This window comes from Phascolarctos cinereus, unplaced genomic scaffold (assembly GCF_003287225.1).
Source record: "Phascolarctos cinereus isolate Bilbo 61053 unplaced genomic scaffold, phaCin_HiC Scaffold_726;HRSCAF=1367, whole genome shotgun sequence".
Classification (NCBI taxonomy): Eukaryota; Metazoa; Chordata; class Mammalia; order Diprotodontia; family Phascolarctidae; genus Phascolarctos; species Phascolarctos cinereus.
Window position 1 is genome coordinate 181562177 of NW_027556098.1, and position 25666 is coordinate 181587842.

At 38.5% G+C, this 25666-nt stretch overlaps 1 protein-coding gene across 2 annotated transcripts in view; it reads right to left on the reverse strand.

Moving 5' to 3' along the window:
* Positions 1-398: 398 nt before the first annotated feature.
* The window catches only part of SPATS2L (spermatogenesis associated serine rich 2 like), a 234027-nt gene continuing 208759 nt past the window's right edge, over positions 399-25666 (reverse strand). For both annotated transcript variants that reach the window (XM_020984904.2, XM_020984905.2), the window contains exons 8-12: positions 16882-16940; positions 9153-9262; positions 7710-7812; positions 3400-3617; positions 399-1282 (exon numbers count right to left, since the gene is read on the reverse strand). In XM_020984904.2, coding sequence (XP_020840563.1) covers positions 887-1282; positions 3400-3617; positions 7710-7812; positions 9153-9262; positions 16882-16940 — 886 coding nt within the window. In that variant the 3' untranslated portion in view covers positions 399-886. The remainder of the gene's footprint in view (positions 1283-3399; positions 3618-7709; positions 7813-9152; positions 9263-16881; positions 16941-25666) is intronic.

The window sequence follows — 25666 nt, forward strand, 5'->3', positions numbered from 1 at the left end:
CCTCTGCATGCACCGAAGTCTGAATGAAGCAGTGTAGTCAGAGCTGGGAAACGATGAGGGGAAGGTCTAATTAAGTGAACCATGAGTTTGTTCAGACTATAGAACTCAATAAATAGACCATTGAGCTTATATCACTGATCAGCTTCCCTTCTACATACCTGGTAGGGTGGCCAAGATAATATGAATTGAGCTGTGTTTCTCTGTGTGAGATATCTTGGTCTACATGAAAGGGGAGTTTATTTTGCAGAAAGTAAGTGAATTCTTCCCAAGCGATATATGTTACTTTGTGTGGTGTCTCAAATGATTAACAGTTTGCCAATGGAGTGTAATGTATAGTGCGTTCAATAAAAAGTAAGCTTGATCTAAGAATATCCATTCACATAAGACCCAAGCAAATGTCAAATGTAGCGATTTTAATAAAGCAATATACATATATAATTTTTCAGAAAACACCAGATGTTAAGTTCTACAAAAGCGCACATCTTGGATCACTTTTGCCTGATCTTCAGGATTTGTTTTGCAACATTAACTTCTCTAAAAACAAACAACAGACTGATACAACTGCTACGACATAATAAAGTTGCTACTGGGCATTTGATCTTTAGTTTACATCTTGATTCTCCTAATGAATGAGTAAATACTGCTTGGCTAAAATGCTGCAATGTCTTGATGAAAAGAAGCTTCAACGCATCAAGCAAAGCCATGAAAGGTATGAAGCAAGCTATAGCTGATTATTAGAATGGGTACAAATTATCAAGAGAAGATGTCTTGACAATATAGGATTTGCATACTCTGATCAACTCTCTTGGCAGCAATTAGATCAGCACCTTGGGCAGGGAACCAAAACTGGGTGAAAGCTGCTTTTCTCTTTCTTAGGAATGATAGTTTAGGCCACCAAAGTCACAGCTGGCACAGAGAGAACTGCAGCATCTGCTGACACTTCTATCCTTGTGGGACAGAGATTACATTGAGTAACCCTAGCAACACTCCCACGGAAAGGCCTGGCCTCAGGGGTGTCTACAGCATGCTGCTTTCGCCTGGGCTTTTCTGAATGGGCCAGGTTCTCAGAGGCCTTGGTTGCCATGGGTTGCTCTTGGTTTTTGGTGATGCCCTTATTTTTCGGCCGGAAGCTATTGTGCTGTTGTCTTCTATGATCATGTCTCGGGTTGCCTTTTATGGGATAATCTGCTTCATTAACGTTGCCTTGTGACTTGGCAGCCCCATTCAGCCTGTTGTTATGATACTGTGGATTAAATCTTCGTCTCTGGCTAGAAGGGCCATTCTACCAAGAAGGAAAACAGATAGCTGTTAGATAGCTTTGGCTTTGTGTTAGCTTAAAGACTCTACAGGGAAAACACCATGAATATCATTAGTCATGACATCTCTAAGTCAACACATATGTTTTTTTCCCTTCTTTTTCCCCTAGAAGAATATGACAGCTTACAAAATCTTGGATCTCAAAGAACAAAACTTTTAGCTGTTGAGCTATATTTAAAGCATAAATCAGACAGATTCAAATAAAGATCTGTATCATTTAGAATGATTAAGTGAAATGTCCCAGGTAAGTATGCTGGTTTAAAACTTGTGAAGAAATTTAGGGAAAAGAGGAACTGTTTTTAGTGGATAATAAGGATTCTGTAAGACCAGGCTTACAAAAATTAATAAGTCAATTTAGCGGATGTAAGAGATACAGCATTATGTAGTTCCAAGAAGCCTTCTTAAAGATAACAAGCAACAGTGCTTTTTTCCCTTTTGACTGAACTTGATTGACATCAATATTAAATTACATTTATTATGCTGTGAAAGTGAGATAGACATTATCTCTCAAGGAGTCACTAAAGGAGCAGGAGGACAGTTAAGAAGACAACACCTTGGAACTGTGTTTAAGGCTTCTGTGTTGTGTTGAATAGGAATGGGGAGGTGACCATTTGCTTATGTGGTGAAGAAGTCATTATAAGAACAGCTCATGTTATTTTGATATGTGATCCTCCTTGAAAATTCTATATCCAAGTCACTTAACCCCATTGCCTAGCCAAAAAAAATAAAAAACATCATGTCGCACTTTGAGGGGCAGCTAGGTGGTGCAGTGGATAGAACTCTGGCCTTGAAGTCAGGAGGACATGAGTTCAAATCCAGTCTCAGACACATGGCACTTACTAGCTGTGTGACCCTGGGCAAATCACTTAACCCCGATTGCCTCACCAAAAAGCAAAAAAAAAAAGAAAGAAAGAAAGAAAGAAAGAAAATTCTATATCCAACAAAAGAAAAATGGGTATGGCTCATAATCCATAAACTAGACATAAATGGGTACAGAATAATCAAATAAAATAAGGTATATGTGGTCCTAGTTACAATCCCATCCTTCATTTGCATGAGCCTCTTTCACCTATGAAAAAGTTTAGAGGCCAAATTATTGTGGTAACTGGGAACTTAACTAATATATATATATAATACATATATATTATATATACATATATATACATATATATATATATATATTATATATATATATATATATATATATATATATATATATATGAATGGATTCTTTGCTAACAGTTTTTTTTCTTTTTTGGTGAGGCAATCCGGTTTAAGTGACTTGCCCAGGGTCACACAGCTAGTAAGTATCATGTGTCTGAGGCTGATTTGAACTCAGGTCCTCTTGACTCTAAGGCTGGAGCTTATCCACCGGGCCACCTAGCTGCCCCTGCTAACAGTTTTTTTCAAATCTATGCAGATACTCTCTTCTCACCACCCCCATCTGTCAAAGCACATATGAAGTTAGGCCTTCTGAATACAGAAAATTCTGGAAAACCCCCATGATGCCAGCCTGCTACATGGAGCTTCAAGGAGACAGGAATAGTGGGAATTGGTCATATCACTTGAAGGGTGAGTTAAGGAGGCAGAGACTGATAGAATTTAGTGTCTAGCAGTTGATACCCCCTCTACCACTAGAAAACATGAGCTAGTCCACTGGATATTAGGTAAATAACTAGATGATACTAGGGGACTTGCAGTCCCTGATGACCTTGACAGGGCAGCTAGGTGGTACTAGAAAACATGAGCTAGTCCACTGGATATTAGGTAAATAACTAGATGATACTAGGGGACTTGCAGTCCCTGATGACCTTGACAGGGCAGCTAGGTGGTACAGTGGTTGGAGTGCTAGGCCTGGAGTCAGGAAGACCTCAGGACAAATCTGGCCTCAGACCATACTGGCTATGTGACTCTGGATAAGTCACTTAACCTTCTTTGCCTCAGTTTCCTCATCTACAAAATGAGCTGGAGAAGGAAACAGAAAATCACTCCAATCTCTGCAAAGAAAACTCCAAATGGGATTACAAAGAGCTGGACGTGCCTGAACAACAACAACAATGACCTTGACTATATTTGCCTTACCTGTTTGGTAGCTGGTATGACTTGGGGAGAGGTTTCATTGGTGTTTGGAGGATTACTTGGCATTTTAATGAGAGCTGCTTTGTTGTCAGAGGTCTTATGACTTGGTGGTTTTCGATTATAGGTGTTCTGTTTCCCAGATGTTGTGGTGTGTGCATTCACCACAGGCAGCAGTGAGCTACAGGGTGTTCTTGAGGAGTAATTGTTTTTCGGATGTGAAACTGAAAAACAACAACAACAACAACAAATAACATTGGTGTTAGAGGGTATGAAATTAGCATTGGCACCTCAGTAACTCGCCAGTGAATTATATATTTCTCTTGCTTATTCTGTAGATGAGGAAACTGTCAGTTGGTGGAAAGCACACATTCCATTTCTAGATGCTACGGTTCAGACTGACCAGTATTTCCAAAATATCTTAAATTTACTAATGCTGTGTTACCAGGCACTTTACTAAGGAGAAATTCCTTTTTTCATGTACCCTACCACCCAAAAAGCTTACTTCCAGTAACCATAGCTGATTACAAAGCTCACTGAAACAGCACAAACTATGCTGGTAGATTCTTTGAAGTTAGGTAAGATTGCTAGACAGTTAATATTTATAGCTCCTGATGTTTTTCCAAAAAGTAGCTTTTCTGACAAATAGTGGTGACTTTTCTTATAGGTCCCTGGAAAGAGAGCAAGAATAGCAGTACTCTGCAACTCAGAGTTCACTTGAATTTTTTTTTTTTAATTAACTATTCTGGACACTTTTAATTAGACCTTAAAATATAAGATTTTTCTTTCATTCTTAGAATATTTGGTTTAGAAGATTCAGAAGATCTTGATTTCGATGAGGAATGGCATAGCCTAGGACTTTCCCCTGGGGTTGATAATTGCCAGTTTTGATTCAATTTTGGAGACTGGAAAAAACAACAACAAAAACCCACAGGGGTGGTAGTCATTACACTCCATGTAGGTTATTTTTCTATGCTTCCTTTAAAACCTGCATTTCTTAGAAGTCCTTGTCATACACAATATGAGAACCTCACAATACCACTATTAGCATACTATTGCCAAGCCTTCTTTAATTGGGTCTGAGGAAAGAAAGGAGCACTCTCATCCACTGAGGGTTGATTCTTGTCTCAACTACTTGGCAAGGGCATCTTTCTCCCCACTAGATGGCACTGGAGTGAAGATGATGCCTCAGGCAGAGTTGTGAATCATCTTTGGAGATTCAGAAGACTGAAGACACACAGTCACTGAGCACTAGCCTCATTCTATCCAGAAAGCCAGAGTGGAAACTGTGACAAACGGTCAAGCTTTCAATTAGGAATTATACTCTTTGCTCATTTTTTTTCAGGGAAAAATCCAGAAAGAGGATGGAGAGTGGGGTAGATTCCTTCTGTAAGAAATTTAGAGACAATAAAGAAAAGAAGACCACTTTTTGAAGGTGCAGTCAATTCTCAGTTATCTGCATGCAAATTTACTAGTCTGTAGATCTTCCAGGCCATCTGCTTTCCCTCTTCCCTCCTTCTGCTATATTTGATCCCCTTCATTTATTTATTGTGGGAATTATTTATAAGTGGGAATATTTATTCCCACTTCCATTGGAGAGTGGGCTGAAATTGGGAAACTCAGTGTATGAAGTTTGACTGTTAGGTCAAGAATGAGGGACAAGGCAAGCTAATTATCTGAAATGAAGTCTTTGAGCTATTTGTGGACTTCACTTAAGCCAGGTAGTTGTAGGTTGCCTTTGCCTTTAGAAAAGAGTAGACTCTAAGCTCACAGATAGAACCTGGAACACTTTACAACACAACTAATTATTATCAGATTTATTAGGAAGTCTTACTCTTTAAGCAACATAATATGTCTAATGTAGAATCTCAGCTGTTTTAAATCAGAAGAGTAGTTAGCTTTCTTTCCATTCTTTAAAAAAATGTACATTACAAGGTGAAAACTTTAGTTGACTTGTCTATTTTCCATATAATTTAGTCATAAAAACTCCCCATGGCATACTGGCATTTGGGGATCCTGAGTTGAAATTCTGGCATTTCTGGTGAATTGCTATAGGATCTTAAGCAGAACAATCTCTATAGGTCTCATTGGTATAATAATTTAATGGCTCTATTAACTCATCATCAGTGTGAATATTTGCTCCACCAGTGTGAATCACAACCCATCCATGCTGTCTTATTCCATGATTCTTGTCCACATTGGCCTATTATCCATCATTGTGCTCCTCTAGAGCAAGGTACCTTAAGGGTGTCATGGACCCCTTTGGCAGTCTGGTGAAGCCTCTAGACTCCTGCTCAGAATAATGATTTAAAATGTATAAAATAAAATAGGTATGATTATAAAGGGAACCACATAGATTTAAATAAGTTATATGCATGTATATATATACACATATACATACACACACATATGCTTTAAAAAGCAGGTTCATGGACCCCAGGTTAAGAGTCCCTGCTGTAGGTAGTTCATATATGGGTGTGTGTGTGTGTGTGTGTGTGTGTATACACACACACACACACATATGTATATATATGCACACACACATATTCATATATATGTGTGTATATACACACATATATACACACACATATATATGCATATATGTGTATAAAACACACACATGTATATATGTCTATATGTACATGTATGTATATCTGTGTTTATGTATGTGTGTATATATATACATGCACATACATATATATGTGCATATGTATATGTGTGTATATATATTTCTTGAGCAGCAGGGCAGCACTCCAGGTATCCCTCTGTTCTCTCTCACTCCTGCTACCTTATTGGAATATCTTTTCTTGACTATAAATTTTTTTGGTAGAAATCTTTTATGCCACTTTTAGCACACAAATCATTGTTGGTAACATGTATCCTATATAAACTGATCATGCTTTTTTCTGTATTGTCTGTTGCATCAGCTGGAGATTGTAGTAATCCATTTTTGGGAGCTATTTAATATCACTAGGTAAATGTGTTTAAAAGATTGTGTGTGTGTGTGTGTGTGTGTGTGTGTGTGTGTGTGTGTGTGTGTATGCAGTCTGGGATCCTCAAAATGATACCCAATCTCCAAAATGCAATTTAGCTGGTTCTTTTCATCTTACTTAATTTTGGGCCCAAATCATTATCTATCTTCAGCATCTGTTCAAGATGTTTACAGATGGATTAACACATTGGACTGCCTATCTAACTGCATGCTATGATCTGAGCAATAGGCATTTTTCATCCACTTAATTTCTCCTATGTGGTTTGTCAGGCTGATTCCTTCTGAGTATTTGTGGAAAGTCCCAATATGTATTCTGGGTTTGATGCAGTCAGCACAATGTAATTTATAAATAGGAGCATCTGAAGTACCTTACCAATCACACAGTGTTTGTGCAGGACATCCTTCTTGACAACTACACACATCTTTGACCTGTTTTATGCCTCACTTGATATTCAGAAACAGAGGACTGTTGAACAGTTATGTGTGTTGTTACATCTATCAAGAAATCTTGTAGGCATGTAATATATGCATAGGAGACACCTTGTGAAAGAACAGCTGAATTGTGTACTCTAGTGAATAGATATAACATTTACAAACAATAAATTCATTGCGATTTCGTCTTTTTTTATACACATCAGTCAATCAGGTGACTTTGAAGACATAGTGTGCAGTGGGAAATCAGAACCTTCTCTTTCCCCTTCTCATATCTTCATCAATATGTATGTAGATCATCCTTTTAAAGATTTTACATAGGTGAGAAAATAGTCTCAAATTTAGTAGTAGCTGATGTCTTTTCAGTCACCTTTTTGGGGGCAATAGTCCATGATTTTTTTTCCATTCTTTTGGAATCTTCTCCTCTTTGAGATATCTTAAAAACTGATCCCTGAGTGCCTCCAAAATTATGCTAACTTCAGGCTTGATTTCTTCTGTATGTACATAATTGGGTCCAGCAGCTGCTCCTCCTGACTTCATCTTCATTCATGTAATTTTTACTTTATCATGTAACATCCTGTACGTTAGGGATATCTGAGTCCAAACGTGGTTGTGGTTTCATTTCCATTAAGAGATTCCTATAGAAATGCTGTTAAATCTGTTCCATTTTGCATTTAGGGGATGATCTGGATTAAATGAGTACCTAGCATGTAAGTTCCTTTATACATATGCAATCATATACATATATTCCCCACCACCAACTACAATTTAATCTTCTTTGGCAAAATGCTGACCTACGCTTTGGGGTTGGTGGGAGGAGGACAGTGGGTATTGTAGATAACAGAAAACCGTAAAGTATATTCACAGTACTCATTTAGTATGCAAGACTCACTTTCTCCACAGAGCATGATTTGGGTCTTTAGCTGTTCGATGTCACAGGAGAACCTGGCAGATCTTCCTAGCTCTTCATCGTATTTGCGTTCACTGACAAAGTGCTTAAGAGATGGACAATTAAACAGAGACATCAAGGTAAAAAAAAAGTTAGTGGAAATATTCTTGAGTGTCTGTAGGCACAAGAATAGTAAAGTCATCAACGATGAATCACACTCCAGCTCATTTGATTTTCCCTGAGCTCAGTTCCTCCTCCCCCCATCCCGCCCCCACACGCCATCCCCGGCCCCCTGCCTTGTTCCTGACACTTCCAGTTGTCTTCCTGACTCCAGGTCCCTGTCTGGAGTTTTATGATTCTCTAACCTCAGCTGGGATCAGCTGATCCGTACTATTACTACCTATTCCAGGAGAATCTGAATTTTAATTAGAGACTCTGGAAATTCTAAAAGCTCTCTGAAGTCAGCAAGAAGAATCACTAACAGAAGACTTTCAATAACTTTAACAGGTTCTAGGTGATATGTTTTTGGTGATATTCTCTGCCTGATGCCCCTCAAATGACCTCATATTAGTAGGTCCTGACTCCCCTATTTATCAGATCATATCTACCCAAAGAAGGGGGAAGAAAACTGTTACATTCTCATTCCTCCCAAAGTCTTCTCTCAAACTAGGCTTATGCTAAACTAAGCAGAGATGAGCTTTTCTGAAGACGGCAGCTCATCCGCCTTGCTTGGAACTATTTCAGTGCTCTGCTCTTTCAGTCACAGTCAGAAGACTGTGCTGGAGATTTTTTTGGGTGGAGAGGGGGACAGCACATGTGGAGGTGAGATGGAGAGGAGGATGACCATAGATTTAGAACTAGAAGGGACCTCAGTTCATTTGATCCAATTCCCTCATTTTAAAGAAGATAAAATTAAGACCTACTCAAATTCCACGATTTGGTCCAAGTCACCAAGGCAGAGCTGGGATTTGAATTCAGCTCCTTTGAATCCAGGATGTTCTCTAGATTGTCTCATTTCAAGAAAGTATTTTGGACATGGGGCTGGGTAATATATTCATAAAAGTTTGTAGGAAGAGAGCTTCCACATTCAACCTCGCTCTATTTCAATTGCTTGAATTTAAAATTCTCAGTGTCATACACACACACACACACACACACACACACACACACACACACACACACACACACACACACACACTCCTCCACTAGCCCATTTCCTCTGGGCCTGTTCTCAGTGAATATACAGAAAAGCTCAGTCCTTCTCCATGATAATAAATCCTGCCATACAGTGACCTTTACCCTTCTCTGGTCTCCATTTTAACCTTCTTGAAAGAAAACCTAACAGATTATGTCAAATCCTTAGAGAAAAAACACTATGTACAAAACAAAAATAATGATGATCTTATCTCAGGCTCAGCATTCAGGCTTTGACATTTCAAAACTTACCTTAATTTCCGCCCGGAGTTCAGCCAGCTGTGCCTCAGCCATCTGACTGGATAGATCAGTAAGTCTCTTTAATTCTTCAGCTTTTTTCTGACGAGCAGTCAGAATTTCCACTGCCAAGGAAGAAAGAATAATATATTAAGGACAGAAATTTAAACATATTAATGGACATATTTTAGAATCAATTTTCCTTTTTTATACTGACTTGTGAATACATATCCATATCCATGCTCTGTTTTCTGATCTGGTCACTGAAGCTGTTTCCTAGTGCAAGCTGTTATTGTTGCTATCTAATCCTCTTCGCTGTGCTTTAATCCCACCAACAAACTCCTTCTCCTCCTAATTAACAATTTTCCTTCCCACCCTTTTACCTCTTCTCTACTCCATTTTCTGTAAAAAAATTCAAAAAGGCACCTGCTCTAATCTTATCCGAAGATCTCAACTTTCAAATGGGGAAATGCTAAAAGAAACAATTATCTTAAAATAGAAACTGTGAAAAATTACAAGCTGTCTAAAAGCAACTTTAAATTCCATGCAAATCTGGATCACTGTGTGAAGCATGGGAATCCATTGTGAAGGAAAAATGTTTTGTTTCATATGCTGAAAAATATCTAGAAAATATATGGTATTTGTGCTAGTTATTAAATAAATTAAACATTAAATAATAAAATAGAATTTGTTGGCAGATATATTCTATATTTCATCCATCCAGGTTCACTTAGGGCAACTAACTGCCATCTGAGTCATTCACCTATGTTTGACTTGACACTAAGTACTTTTAGGAACTGAAAGGTTCCCAGATGCCTCTGCTGCGATGATATGCTTCCATTCTACAAAAGGAGTAGAGTTCCAAATCTAAGCATTTCACGTCTGTATTGTAAATGTCCCCAAAGACACATTTGCAAGTGTACGTCAATGCCAACTTGAACTGGAATGGTCCAAGAAGAGTATTCTTCAGCATCTGCACATGTGGAGAAGACGCTAGGGAGTTCTCAGCCTCTATATTTTCATACATCTGTCAGCTAAATTCCAGATCCAAATAGATCTAGTAGCCCACAGGCATTTCATGTGAATTTGTGACAGTTCCTAAAATACATTAGAGCCCATAAAACAATGAATAAAAACACACAGTGAGACTGCATTTACAACATTATCTTTAAACAAACTGTTCCATCTCATTTATGTTTTACAATCACTGTCTCCATTTGAATTAGACAAACACTGTTTGTTATAAGAAAAAAAAGGTATATCTAATTGAGAATGTGTATACAGCCATTCATTTTAAATTCTTGGCTGAATAATAACCCATTGCTCTATTAGATTCAATTCATAATACACCTCCAGAACCACAGTGCCAAATAACATGATTTCTGATTGTGAGAACACTTAATGTACAAAATATCAAAAAATAGGCATTTAAATGCCTGAATGAAACAAAGTAAAGATTGAATCAAAAGTTAAAATGTCCTACAAACCCATATACCACATCATTAGACTATGATAGACATATCTTTTCATAAAACTTAACAGTGATAGCAATGTTGTGATATTAATAAAATAATCAAATCATAAATCACATAGACCAATAGAATGTTAGGCTGGTATAATTCCTTTTTGATTACTTACCCCCTCCCCCTGATTTACCAAGGCATATTTCCCAGGAAAGATTGATCTGTGCTGTACAGCCTCTCAGAATGTGTAGGAACCTGCTAAAATATTCAAATTTTTTTTGCACTTTTCCCTTTGTTTATGGGGGTGGTGGTGGTAGTGGCAGTGACTTACAAGAAGGATGTGGAACAGATTGATGTTTTGGGTGATTTATTACCAGGATGGAATTAGGGGAAAGTAGCAGTTTTCTTTCCCAAAATGATCACTTGAAAGTGTCTGAGACCAGAGATTCTGGAAAGCAATATGGAATTATGCCAAAAAAAAAAGTTTCTAAAATGTCCCAATTCCTTTCACTCAGAGGTCAAAGAAATGATGAGGTATATACTTCAAAGAGAACCTAAATGGAAAGAAAGGTGTATATGTGTATATGTGTACATACACACATATGGGTATGTGCATGCATATATATATATATGTGTATATGTATGTACACACACATGCATGCTCATACACATATGTGTGTGCGTATACATACATGTATGTACATACACATATGTGTGTGTGTTCATAGCAGCACTTTTATGATAGAAAAGAACTAGAAACAAAACAGATGCCCACAAATGGGTACACAAATGTCATAGAATATTACTTAATTGTGAGAGAGGATGGATTTGAAGTACAGCATTAGAGAAGCATGGGAAAAATATGAACAATTATACACATTGACTACAACTATGTAAATGGAAAGAACAGCAACAAGTCAAAGGACTTGGGTTCAAATCCTGCCTCTGACAGTTACTAGGTCTGTTACCTTGGACAAGTAACTTCATTTCCTTGTGCCAGTTTCCTGATGTCTATGAGATGAGAGGGTTGGACTAGATGGCCTCTAATTTCTCTTCAGCCCTAAATCTACAATCCTAAGAAAAATTGAATGCTATGTAATTATAAAGACTGGGCTTGGTTGAGATAAAAATGATCAAACGAAGCTCCCTTTCTCCTTTGTAGAGGTGAAAGGCTGTGGAGAACTTTGTAGCAGTGAATAACAGTAAATTGCATATACTGTCAGAATTGGTCAATGGTGTTGGTTAGTTTTGCTAAACTGCTTTTCCCTCCCATTTTTCTCTTCCTTATTGCAAGGGATAACTCACTGTGTAGTGACTGGAAGGGATATATTCATAAATGAAGAGAGAATATAAAAACAAAAGCTATCAATAAAAATTTAAAATTTGAAAAAGAAAAATGTGTGGGACCCAAAATCAATTCAACTTAAAAAGTGTAGGACTGAAAGTCTAGAGATCCAGAAGGCATAGTATCAAATGAAAGTCTTTGAAAGAATTTATGTGAAGTAAGAAAGTATAGTAAGATTAACTGATGGGCTCTTTTTTTTCAGGACCATAGAACAGGAAAGAGATGGTGCCAAATGTTCAAGATGAAATCAGGTAAACAGCTGGAATAATAAAATCATAAGATGGCAGAGGTGGAAAGCACACTGGAGTGTATCTAGTTCACCCTCCTCACTTTCCAGAAGAGGAAACTAAGGCCTAGAGAAATTAAGCGGCTCATTCAGGGTCATGAAGCTTGACTATAAGTCAAGCATTCTCAACCCAAGCATTGTCAGTTCCCAAGGCACTCTAGTAATGCTCTCTGACTTTTCTTTATATGTGATTTTTAGAGTAGCTGACAATTAGATAATGTTGTTCTTTTTTTTGAGGCAGTAAGAGTAAAGCATTCACACCAATGGCAGTGAAAAACCAAAGACGTCATCCGAAAGGATGTAAATGGGCCCCAGAATAAGATTGCAGGTGCAGAATTACCAGCCAATTCCTCCTGTGCTCAAGTTAATGTAAATGTGCATGTAAATGAAGACACGTGCATCAGCAAGTCTTTGGAAGCATTTTACATATATTCTACATTAACATTTCAAAGCCATTCATTATGAAAAAGCCTTAAAACTTCAGATCTAAAGCAGTACTTCTTTTGGGGCTGATATTATCACCTCAAAGACATCAATAAAAGATTCAGGACTAAACTTGAGGTTCATTTGATCACGTCAGTATAAACAGAATTATAAGGAAATTTTGAAACTACCATTTTTTCCCTCTAGAAATATGAAAGGGAAGAATGGTTGAATGAGTAACTTTATACATCACTGTATTCAGGACCTGACATATTAATATTACATTATTATCTATATTTTTAAGAAGTATCTAGACCGCTGAAATGTATTTTCTCTGTTGCATTTATAAAATCCTTTAGAATTTTAGGAATACACTGGAATACTGGAATCATAGAATTCATGAGGGGAAAGTTCCCTTAGAAATCACTGAGTTCAGTTTCCTCATGTTACAGATGAGGAAACTGAGGCCCAAAAAAGTTAAATTATTTGTCCAAGGTTTTACAACTGGTCAGCTTCAGAACTGAGATATGAATCTAGTTCTCCTTGTTCTCAGTACTGTATTTCTTTCATTGTACCACCTTCATTTCTACCTCTTAAAATTCCTAGTTAACTTCAAAGTTAAACTCAAATACCGCTTTCCACATGAAGCCTTTTCTTATCTCCTCAACAGCTTGTGTCTTCCCCAACCCTATGTCTGAAATTTATTTGCATATATTTATGTGTCTTGTTTTCTCTGATAATGTACACTCCTTAAGGTCAGGGGTTATTTTCATTTTTTTTCTTTGTATCACTAGTGTCTAGTACTCTGCTTGTTGTTTATAAAATGAACCATATTGATTCATAATTCATTATAAAGACAAATTCATTTTAGATCTTTTTTAGGGAGGTTAATTACCAGAAGTACTAGAAAACTTTGTTATGATATTTCTCGAGTTGAGATCTTCCCTTTTTCTTTGTTATCCCTCATCCCTCCACTAACTTAGGAAATGGGCAGCTAGGTGGTACAGTGGATAGAGTGCCAGGCCTGGAGTCATGAAGACCTGAGTTCAAATATGGCCTCATATACTTACTTCCTGTGTGGCCTTGGGCAAATCACTTAACCCTGTATGCCTCTGTTTTCTCATCTGTAAAATGAGCTGGAGAAGGAAATAGCAAACCACTCTAGTATCTTAGCCAGAAAACCTTAAATGGGGTCACGAAGAGCTGTACATGAATGAAACAACTCAACAACAATAAACATGAGCCATAACTTAAACCTTAAGCAATTTTTATTTTCCTGGAGTACTGGGATAGGGGCCTTAATAAGCTAAAATGTGTGTAAAAGGGGAGCCTAATTCCCCAATAAGAGGTAGGCCATCCCCTTCCCCTGTGACTGAATGTGATCTAAAATGAATGTCTGGTTACATAACTGAGAGTAGTATAGTATCCTAACCCCTGTAGAACTGGGTGGTTCCTCAATGCTGGGAAATATACCCAAAATAAATACAAGGTATTCAGATGGACAGCACTAAAGGTTTTGTCTCAGAAGCTGTGTGGAAGGAGTAGCCATTATGTGGAAGTGATGAGAACAAAGGCAGAAAAATCAGAAAAGGGAGAGAAGAAAGGGGCAAAGAAAGAAAGGAAAAAGGAGAAAGAGAAAAAGAGAGGGAAAGAGGGGAGGGAAAGTGAGAGTGAGTGAGAGAGAAGAAGAGGAGGAGGAAGTAGAGAAGTAGGAGAAAAAGAAGGAGGAGGAGGAGGAGAAGAAGAAATCCTTTTTTTCCCCCCTCTGCAACTGGTTGAAATTAAGGAATGCAAAAGGGATAGAAGGAGAATATCAAAAGGGCCTTTATATTTGGATTATAAGTGCCTGGGGATTTACACAGGAGATCTTTGGTATTAATGGTTATTCATTTAAAGGTTTCTCTTTTTTTCTCCTCTTCCTTCCAGTAAAACTTTTTTCTATATCAACCACTCAACCAAAAAATATTAATTAAATACTTACCATCCACCAGGCATTGATGATACAAATGCAATAAATGAAGCAATATCAGCTTTAGAGGAACATGCTCTGTAATACTGTGAATTATACCCTTGTAAGAAGGCAGTCATTCTCAATATACTAAATGGTAGGCACCAGGTAGACTTTCCCAGGTTTTTAGGGTGGGGAAATGTGGGCTAGGAGAAGTAAGAGGACTCCTCAAAGTATACCCAGGCATTTCATGTCATGAGAATCTCTGACAGGGAATACAGTAAGTTTCTCAACTATCATACTGTCCTCAGGCATGGGTTTTGAGGTTTTAATTTATTTCTTTAGTTTGTAATTCCTCGTTAAAATCATGCTCTGATGTATAATTGTGCCATGGAGGACAGTGTAATCCTAGGTTCTTAAAAAATATGTCAGTGTAGTACAAGTTCTGACAGGTCCTGAGATAGAAAGACTGAATGTGAGTCCAATGACAGACTGGTTATCTCTTGTCCAAGGACCAGATTAGCTAAGTGCTCAAGAGATTTTCACCAAAACATTGTCTACTAGTGCTTCTTGTTGTTTTTGTTGTTATTTTGCCTTGGCAAGTCATGAAGGCTGTCTACAAACATACTAAAGGTTTGTTTGCTATGTTACTGGAAGTAGGTTATAGCACTGAAGTAATCATAGAAGTGCTTCAGCATAGAAGTGCTGAAGTTTGCAATCATGTTGGTGTGTTCAAACATGTTGGGCCTGACATGCCATGGAAAGTAAGTTAATTTCATTTACTCAGTGCTTCAGTATGGTGCAGTGTATACATACTGGGTGAGTTTTGGAGTCAGGAATTTGGTTAAAGTCCTGCTAATGACACACAATACTTGTATGACCAAGGACAAATTACTTATGCTCTCTAAGCCCCAGGCAAATTTCTAAGGTAAGAAATTTCTTATCTGCGTTGACAGAAAGAGATCATCAGTTTCGACTTCAAAAAACAACCCCAAAGAATGCTCAATATGTACAATCAGTGTGATATAGTGGATAGAGTGTTTAGCTTAGAGTCAGTAAAATGTGGGTTCAGATCTTACATCTGGCACTTATTTATTGTGTGACTGAGCAAATCTCTTCTCTACATGCTCCAGACAACTCCCTAAGAGTGGCAGTATGGTGTAATGGAAAGTATATTAGGTCTAGAACCTGGGTTCACATCTCACCTCTGACAATTACTACCTGTGTGATCTTAGGCAAATGACTTAATTTCTGTGGGCCTCAGTTTCCTCATCTGTAAAATGAGGGGGTTGGAATAGATGGCCTCTAAGGTTCCTTCTACCTCTAATTCTATGATCTTATGATTAAGGAAATTATAGAGGGGTCATGATGGAATCTCTACACCAATATTTCTTCACTCTGGTGAAATCCCAGACCTTTCACTTATTTGCATATGTGTTCAACATTATGCTAGGTACTGTGCAGGAAGATACCATCTCTTTCCTCAAGAAACTGAGAAACAAGATGCACAAAACAAGTGGAGAGCAATTTGAAGATAATATCCAGGTGATTTCAAGATATTGTTTGTTCCCACTGTACAGAGGAGTGATGCAGGAATTCAGAATAAGGGAAAGATCAATTTGATGTTCTGTTATACGCATGGAGGATGGATTCAGTTGATATAACTGCTTCAATTATGTGGGAATGGACTGTGTTCATAGTCTCAAACCATTCTAGGAGAGAAATACTCTTCAGAAATCCTTCAAACATCGATACATTTTGGCTTCTGATGTGATTGCATGGGGAAGAGAAGGTCAGAATAGAACCTGAGGGTTTTTTTTTTCCTCTGAGAAAATGATGTGATATTGCCCTAGCACTGCGATGAGAAAGCATTGCCAGAGACTATATACAGTAAAATCTACTGCTACCACTTTCTTTGAAAGATTATGAAACTGAGGAGGAAAGCAAGCCAAGGTTGAGAAATGCAAAAAACTGTGCTCATCCACTTTTACTGAAGAAATATGATGTTCCATGAAAATGCAACCATGTCATAACTACAGAGGCTGTGAAACCATGTTAACATGCCACCTACACTAGCCCACATGCTGTGGAATGTCATCAGAACTGCTGAATGTTGAGTCTGAAAAACATTCACAATTCTATTGGCACTTTTTCAGGGAGTCCGACCTGTCACTTGGTGTCCTTTTTGGAGTAAGAAGGACTACTGTAATTTGATCTGGGAATTCCCCACCTACATTCCTAACCCAACAGTCCGCTCTAGGCACTCATCCATCACTTACTTGCTTCTTCTTTAACTTTATCCATTTCTGCCATTAATGAAACTTCTTTGTCAATGATGCTAAAAGAAAAGGACAAAATGTTAGTGAAATATTGACTGTAATTCAATTCACAAACATTTTAATCACCTACTATTGCTAAGCATTGAATTTGGTCCTGGGCTCAAAAAGCTAACATTCCACACCCTCAAGGAGCTTATATTACTCTGGGGGAAAGGAACATTTTTTGATAAACGATGAATGAAAGAGAAATAACTTTTAAAAGAAAATTAAATAGGATTAACAAAAAAGTTACTACAAATGCTTGTGTTAAGTTGTCTAACTATTGCCCAGATAAAGAATGTAAGTTCTAAATGATGTTCATTTTATCATTACCAACAGAATTTAATTCAGCAAACATATATTAATCACATACTCCACATAAGGCATTGTGTGCCAGGGACTGAAGATGCAAAGAGGTAGCAGTGGAATAACTGCTCCCAGAGAAAATCTGGTTTTTACTAAAAATATAATTGATATCTTGATATCTGGCCTCTAGATCATTTAAGTCACTTAGGGAATCCTCAGTTTTCTTCAAGTTGCAACTTCCTCTGATCTGATTTGGTGATATTTCCTTTCCCTGAGATAAGTGCTATGTGGCCTATTTACTTTTGAAATTAAAGTCAATTGAAATTAATTTTCTCTTGAGAATTTTGCAGAGCTCATTGAAGTAATTGGTGCCTCTGTGGGGTATCACAAAAGCATGGTTGGGAATTATTGAGAATGATAACTAATTGATGGGGATAACTAAACATGAACCACCCGGAGCTTTGCAGTAAGTGGCTTGGGAATGGTGATTTGGAAGCTGTTTCTACTCAAGAAGTCACCGAATCAATGTGAATTGTAAAGAACTCTCCTGGATAGCTGCTAAAAGCCAGTCAGATACCAATTACTCAGAAATATGATATGGCTTGTAAAAACATGGTGGACGAGATACAATCATTGCTGTGTGAGTAAAAGAAAAGTACAGAGAACAATGTTAGCATGTCAACACTGTTTATCAATCTTACAAGAAAATGCCAGAGATAATCAGTATCCATTTTAGACATTCTTGGTTGTTCATATATATCCTAAGGCTACCTAGCTAGTCATTCATTTATTTATTCATTTAATGATGATGACTGACAAAAGTACAGTGGCAAGAGTGCTGGTTTGGGCATCAAATCCAAGCTCTACCACTTACTGCCTGACCAACCTTGGGGAAGTCATTTAGCCTCCAGGCCTCAGTTTCCTCATCTGTAAAAGGAAGGGATTGGATTAGATGCTTTCTAAGTTCCCTTCCAGCTCTAGAACCATTGTCCTAAGAGCCTAGTAACTTACATTTATACAGCATTTTAAAGTTTGAAAAATATTTTAGATACATTTTCTTGCTGGAGTATCACACCTAACCTGTGAGGTAGGTACAATACATATTATTTGCACTTTACATAGGAAACTGAGGCTGAAGGAGGTTAAATGATTTGTCCATGATCATGTAGCTAGGAAGTATCAGTCGCATGATTTAAATTTAGGTTTTCTCTAATACAATGTAAGCTGTTTGAAGACAGGCGCTTTCATTTTTGTCTTTATTTCCAATACCAAGACAATTCCTGACCCTTCAGGTCCAACGCTCCACCTACACCAAGCAGGATCTCTTGATGGTGTTGCAAGTCATTCTGGAGTTGATAATGACTTGTGTGACCCATTCCCTGTCACCAGTAGAGTACAAGATTTCATTAAGTAGGGAAGTGTTGATCTGTTTTATGTACACTTGAGGAAGCAAATGAAGACATGGAACTTGGTGTTAAATCACACTTTTCCAGTCCTCTAGAAAATTCAATAGACCTTGAATAGCTTTAAAAGTTTTTTGCAATCCAAGAGCTGTATATACAGATAACTCTGTTTTCAAAGCTCATGGGTAGGAAGGTATGATTTTGCTGAGTCAGTGGAGTGCTATGAACTGATAAGCCCTAAAAAGACAAGCCTATAGCAAAGAAACCTTATAGCATCAGACTGAAGAGTTTCATTAGCAATGTAGAACTGAAAGCTGTCACTGAATTTCACTATCTAGGCAGCATATTGTCCAATTACACGTCTATACTCTCTCCTGCCACCCCCACTCCCGTCTCGTTTCTTCACTACCTACTTATTACTTAATCCTTTGCAATCTTGACTAAGATCACTTGACTAAAAATCTCTCCAAGGTTACCAGTGGTCTTCTGGCCCTCTAAGTTTATAACCTCAGCATTATCCTTGACTCCTTAAACTTTCTTACCCCACATGTCCAATTAACTGCCAAACCTTGCTATTTCTACCTCCCTAACATTGCTCTCACCTTACCCCTTCTCTCTACTCCCAAAGCTACCACTTTAATTCAAGTCCCTATCACCTCTTGTTTAGATTATTGCAGTGGCCTTTTAATTTGTCTTCTTGCCCCAAGTCTGTCCCTACTCCAACCTATCCTCCACACTGTGACAAAATGATTTTCATTAAACCTACAGTGCCAGGCACAGTGCTAAGCACTTTATAAATATCTCATTTTATCTTTACTACAACTCTGAGATGTAGGTGTTGTTATTATCCCCACTTTATAGCTGAGGAAACTCAGGCTAACATAGGTTAAGTGACTTGCCTGAGATAGTAAGTGTCTGAGGCCAAACTTGAATTCAGGTTTCCTTGACTTCAGGTCCAATGACTTACATAGCAGCCCGAATCTGAAAGCCAGCTATCTATCTACCAAATGTCTGCCTCTTCTAGCTACCTCTCATGCTTTCTTACCACCAAAATATAGGTTGACTTGCTCAAAGAAGTACATGAGTTCCATCTTTTGATTCTCTTAAATCCTTTAGACAGAAATTTTATTGCAGCTGTTACCTTAAAGCCATTGGTCACATCTCCCATGAACTATATGAGAGCTACCCTACTGCTTTGTGCCCCCTGCCCCCTGCCACATGGCAGTAAAAGAAGGTAAGAGATTAATTTTCCTATGGGTACAGAAATGATGGAAATTGTTTCTTGCTTGGTATATAGTACTGGTTGGCTGTAAGTCATGGTTATGCAAAAATCCAGGAAATCTTAATCATAGGAGAAATAAATAATCTGAAGCATTAATTTATGATTAAAAGATATGCTGGGTTCAATAATGCTAAATATTCACCAACTATAGCACAAGGTCTCAAGATCAAAATAGGAAGTTGATGATTCAGTTTACTAATCTGGGTGGTAATAGCTTCTTAGGATTTGCCCTTTTCCCATTTAATCATCCATAACACTAAATACTGAACTTTTCTTGGCTTAACACTTTACCTTCCACACATTTGAAAGAAGTAGAGCTTGATTTTTCCAAGTGACTTTTTCCCTGGCCACCCAAAGTATTCCCCATGTCATAATCAGGGTCATTTGAAGGGCACCAGAATTAGAGAATCTCCAGTGACACATATTCTAATAAACAAAGCCCACAGGACTCACATACTGACCTTACTTTTCTTATGAGTGCCCTTTCTCCTTCCCAAACATGCATCTTCTAATTTCACCTAAACTACTTGAGCAGTAAAATTTTATTTTGGTGCCATAAAAAAAAAGCTTTCATTACCAAAGCAATAAGACCTAAGGAGAAAAGGAATGCCATGACAGCTCTTTTGTGTCTTATTATATAGTTAATCACTGCGATAAAGGACCATTTTATAAAAATGTTTCTACTCTCTGGATTCCTTCCTATAGAACAGTGAAAGAAAGAAAAATCGATCAAGAGCTAGAAGGGCCCTCAGGGCCCATGTAATCCTAGGCCACATAAAATTACAGATCTGGAGCTGGAAGGCCCCTTAGAGGCATCTAATCCAGCATGCTCATTTCAAAATGTGGAAACTGTGATCCAAGGAAATCAAATGACTTGCTTACAGTAAAACAAGTACTAAGAACCTAAGCAGTATTTGAACCCAAGTCCTCTGCCTCCAGACCAGTGCCCTTTCTACTATACCATGCTTCCTATTAGAAAGACACCTTGGTGGAAACAAAATGAATTTACTCTGATAAAGGTCTTCGCTTAAAACTTGTACATAATGGATGTGTTAGGCAAAACTGTGATGCACTAAAAAAATATGGTAATAGTGTATTGGGTGGGCCCCCTGAAATCTGCCCTCCTAAAACAGAAATAAGGAATGATCCCTTGAGGCTAATGGACAACAAAGGTTATCAGCCTGCAGGACACAACACACCTAGGGGTTTTGGTTGTAGGAAGAGGAATTTAAAGGGGAGTTTTAAAATAAAGAAGCACACTACCAACTAGAGCTTCCTTTTAGAGCTAAACCAGGGCCACATTCCCTCCCTGATGTGTATTCCTCAGGGAGTATATTTGTAGTGAGTGAAATTGTCTGAGATCATCTGGTCCCAAGCAATTTCACATCAGCACCTTCCAGCGGGGAAAGTGACTTTTGTGCAGGCCTCTCTCAACTCATCACCTATCAAGTGGAAACAGAATGGGGAGATAATATCAGAAATCAGAAGGAAAACAGAAAGCAGGGGTGGGAATGGGCAGAGAGAAGCATCCAGGAAATGAAGGCACATCTCCCTCCCTGCAGTTACTGTACAGAATAAGAAAATGGGGGAGATAATAAGGGGGTGGGACTTCATGGGGAGAATGAATCCAAATGAATATTTTTGAGTCCTCCTGGCTCCCTCAAGTGCTATAAATCATTTAAATGAGTGAGAAGCTGCATAGTTTGGGTTCCCGGCATAAATAATTTCCATTTCCATCAGTGAAGACAACAGAGGTAATGAAAAAGCATTTTCCTCCACCTTGGGTCTTGCTCCTTATTATCACATTAAGATTAGGAGCTATGCAAACACAGCGGAATGATGGTTTGACTTCTGACAGCTTTTGGTAAATGTATTTGGTTTCTGTGAATGTAGGAAAGTGAACCAGTGCGTGGCCGGTTAATTTTGATACTAGGAAGCTACCCTGAACTAGGGCTAAGAGAGGGTCCCCTCCCAATTTCTGCCATTGTCCCTACAACCTCCACTCTTTATCTTGACAGCTCTCACTGGAGGACAGGGATGCAGCATGGCACCTTAACAAGACCTAATGTATCAGTCTTGTGCAGAACCTATGACATTTTCTGCCCAATTCTGATCTGTAATTTCTGTGTCAAGTACACTGAGTACTAGCATCTATGAGGTGGGACCCTGTTTCCCTCTTTTGAAGTAAAACTAGTGTGTCCACAATGCCCAGACCACTCTTGTTATAGTGCTGATGCACTATAACTGTTCCAGTGGCTGTCCCTGTCCTTTATCCATTCCCTTCCTTTTCCAAGACTGACGGTAGTAAATAAGGTTTCTATGAAGGCTGTGACAGTGGTATGATTGAGAAACGGCATCCTCTTCCTTGAACAGGCTAGGCAAATATCATGGCGGATGCATCTCTACTGTTTTTCACTAGCAAGCACAATTTAACTTTACTATTCTCAACTTCACTATTCTCTCAAAGCCACTGCCTCTTCTTGTGGAGCCTGGGTTCTTTCCCACAAGCTTTACCTGAAGGAAGAGACCCAGACTGCTCTTTTGTCACTGCTCTATTCCACACAAACCATAACTAACCATTCTTTTGGGTAAAAGTTTTTACCCTCTCCTATCATACAACTAGGAATTACACAGGGAACAAAAAATGGGAGAAGGAGTTTCAGCCATTACACTGGCACTTTATGAAAAGATAATCCTGCTTCTACCCAAGACTGGGACACTTTTGTCCTGCAGGTTTGAAGGGGGGTATTGCTCCCAATTGGCTGAGAGAATGCTGAACATCATACTGCCTACCTGCCAAGGGACTCTTTCAGTCTGGTTCTACAGACTCTTGGAAGAGACACATTGAGGAAGGATCTTCTAGGAGGTGGTAGAGAGGGAAATATTTTGAAAGGCAGATTGTAGCACTTTGAGCTGTGGAAATGTATGTGAGCAGCTGTGATATTTAAAAATTTCAAGAGAGAGTTTCTGGGTAATCAGTCATTTTATTCATAATGCTAGCATTTTATTAATAAAACAGGTCAGTTGCATTCTTGAATGCCAAAGATTCCCATGATGACGGCTCATGGCTTATATGCCCTTGGAAAAGTGGGTGTTCTAGAGGGTGGCAATCAACTCTGATTGATTAGCAATGAGAAAAGGAATATTACAATGAGAAGTGGGCTCACTCCAATGAGACTATGTCTATATGCACACCACTCCCACCTTTGGGCAATCTAAACAAAGGATCTACTTCCATCCAAACTTGCTTGAGTGAAACACAATGGGCCCCCCCACCTTAGATTAAATTCCTTATAAGGTCTGGTGGGGTCTGATCACAATTGAGGAGAAAGTTAATTCAACTTTTAGAGATGAAGACTTTAGAAAAAGGGGGAGGAGCTCTGAATATCCCCAAATCACTGGTTATTAATAATAATTTCTTTCATAGTCCTATGCTTGAGTAGAAGCTAGGTTACACTTATAGGGAACTGGGACTTGTACTGTTTTTGTTCTTCCTCTCTGCTTGCCTGACCTTCTGCCAATTCCCTCTCCATCCCCTGGGTTATTTCCAGTTGTCCTGATCTATATCTGACCACTGGACATAGATGAGAAAGTGAGGTGGTGACTTTGCATAGCCCTTCTTCACTTAAATCCAATTCACCTGCAAGCCATGGCATCACCTCCCTGATGTTATGGTCCTCTTCAGGAACAAAGGACAAACCATACACAATCTCTATCCCCCATTTCCTCTCTTCTAGGTCTTGTCATTAGAATCAATTGGTCTAATTCTGTCTAGGCTGTATATCATACCAAATTTTAGGTTTTTGGTTAATAAAGGTGGTTTCTGAAAACTGTATGTATCTCAGTCCTGCTAGAATATGTCTTAACAATAATTAGCTCTGGCCATGGTAATTCAAGGCTTGTGATAATCACTTCTTTGACTATTCTTCCCTCAGATGAGTCTTTGTCCTAAATTGCAAGGAAGTCATCTTACCTTAGATTTCTTAGCCGTATATCAGTGTGGGGAAATGGGATGAAGAACCCTGTTCTTACCCTGTGGCTCCTCGGATAAGGGTGATCCTTCCCAACATGTCCTTAAAAGACTTTTCCTCATTGTTATTCCAAGATAACATTGGTAAGTCCCCTCCTCTACCTTCCTGCGGGTTTCAATGGTTTGACAGCCCATTAGAATGGCTAATTCTTATTGGTGAAATGGCTTTCCTAACTGATTGCCTTATATGAGCAACTGGAGGCTGTTTTGCATTGCAGGATCTGTGCTACCAATGCCTCTTTCCTTGAGCTTCAAGGACTTGGACTGCTTCATGTTTAGGATTCCCTTTATTCTATTCAGATGCTCAACCACACATCCTTTCTACTAATTCCTCTTTTTTTCAGATCTCCTTGGATCTTGGATCATTGACAGAACTGAGATTACAGACACTTTATGGGGGCCAATCCATAATGGATGATGTTTACTGGCTCTTCCGCTTGTTCTCCTTCCCACCCCCATCCCCATTTTGCTCTCAAATAACTGAATCAGGGCTCACTCTGTTCCTTTGAGGGGTTCAATTCTAGATCTCAGGGGAAAAATACTTGGGACATACATTAAACAAAATCAAACAATTCTTCCCACCAATACGGATATAGCCTGGCACCACAGGGGAGGTAGCAATTACCTAAATTACTTAAAATGTAGCCCTGAGATAGTACTGTGGTTTGTAAGTAGAGAGGTGGGTTCATAGCATAGGCTGCATTGGAGGGAAGACCTGGAAGTAATAACAAGATGAAAGAATAGAGAAGGCATTGATCAGGTTTACCTGAGAAGCCCAGAGGTGAGGTTACAGCTGATCTCTTTTTTCTTTTCACAAAACAATTCACAAAGCACTAGAAGGAAGATGAGTGAGCTGTGCTAGGAAATAGTTGAGGGACTAAGAAACAGGATAAGGAGATATAAAGGGAAAAAGCAGACCTGTGTTCATGAAAAAGGTGGGAGGGACACTCAGAAAGTTTGGTTTAGTATTTCAAGTTTTAGAATTCCATTATCTTTAGAAAGGAAGTTCATCTGTTGCTAGTATAGAAAATGTACCCTGTATTTCCTTGGTGGATAAGTCATCCAACCAGAAATATAATGAAAAGAAGACAGCCAAGGGGCTTAACTTTTGCAATCACATTGGAAGACACTGTGTGACCAAGTTCTTTTGGATCATTCCGAAATATTCATCGCCTTCAGGAGCTCTCTGGTAATATCAAAGCCATGTTCAGTACAACCAAGCTTATAAACTGACCAAAAAGCCATTTTCCCAGGGACTCAATCTACTGAATAGCATTTTTCAGATCAAATAATGACACCAGAGAAGCATGTGTTAGTAATACCGCATGACTCAGCCACATAGATTAAAAGTCTCGGCCTCCTTCTCTTCCAAATACAAACCCTCACAGAAATGAAACACTTGGTGTACTATAGCAGTGGGTTATAGCTATAAAAGGAATCAACTTGAAAAAAGTCAGAATGTAGAGTTCAGAATGAAAGGGATTTATGTGTGTGTGTGTGTGTGTGTGTGTGTATGCATACACACACACACACAAACACACTGAAAGGGAAGGTAAAAAAAAACCTAGAAAACTTGTTAAAATGTTAAGATAGAGGCAGAAAAAATGGGCTAGGTAATATTACCTACTATTATCTACTGCTTGGCACAGTGGGTAGAGTACTAGACCCAGAGTTAGGAAGATCTAAGTTTAAATGTAGCTTTAGACTCTTACTAGCTGTGTGACT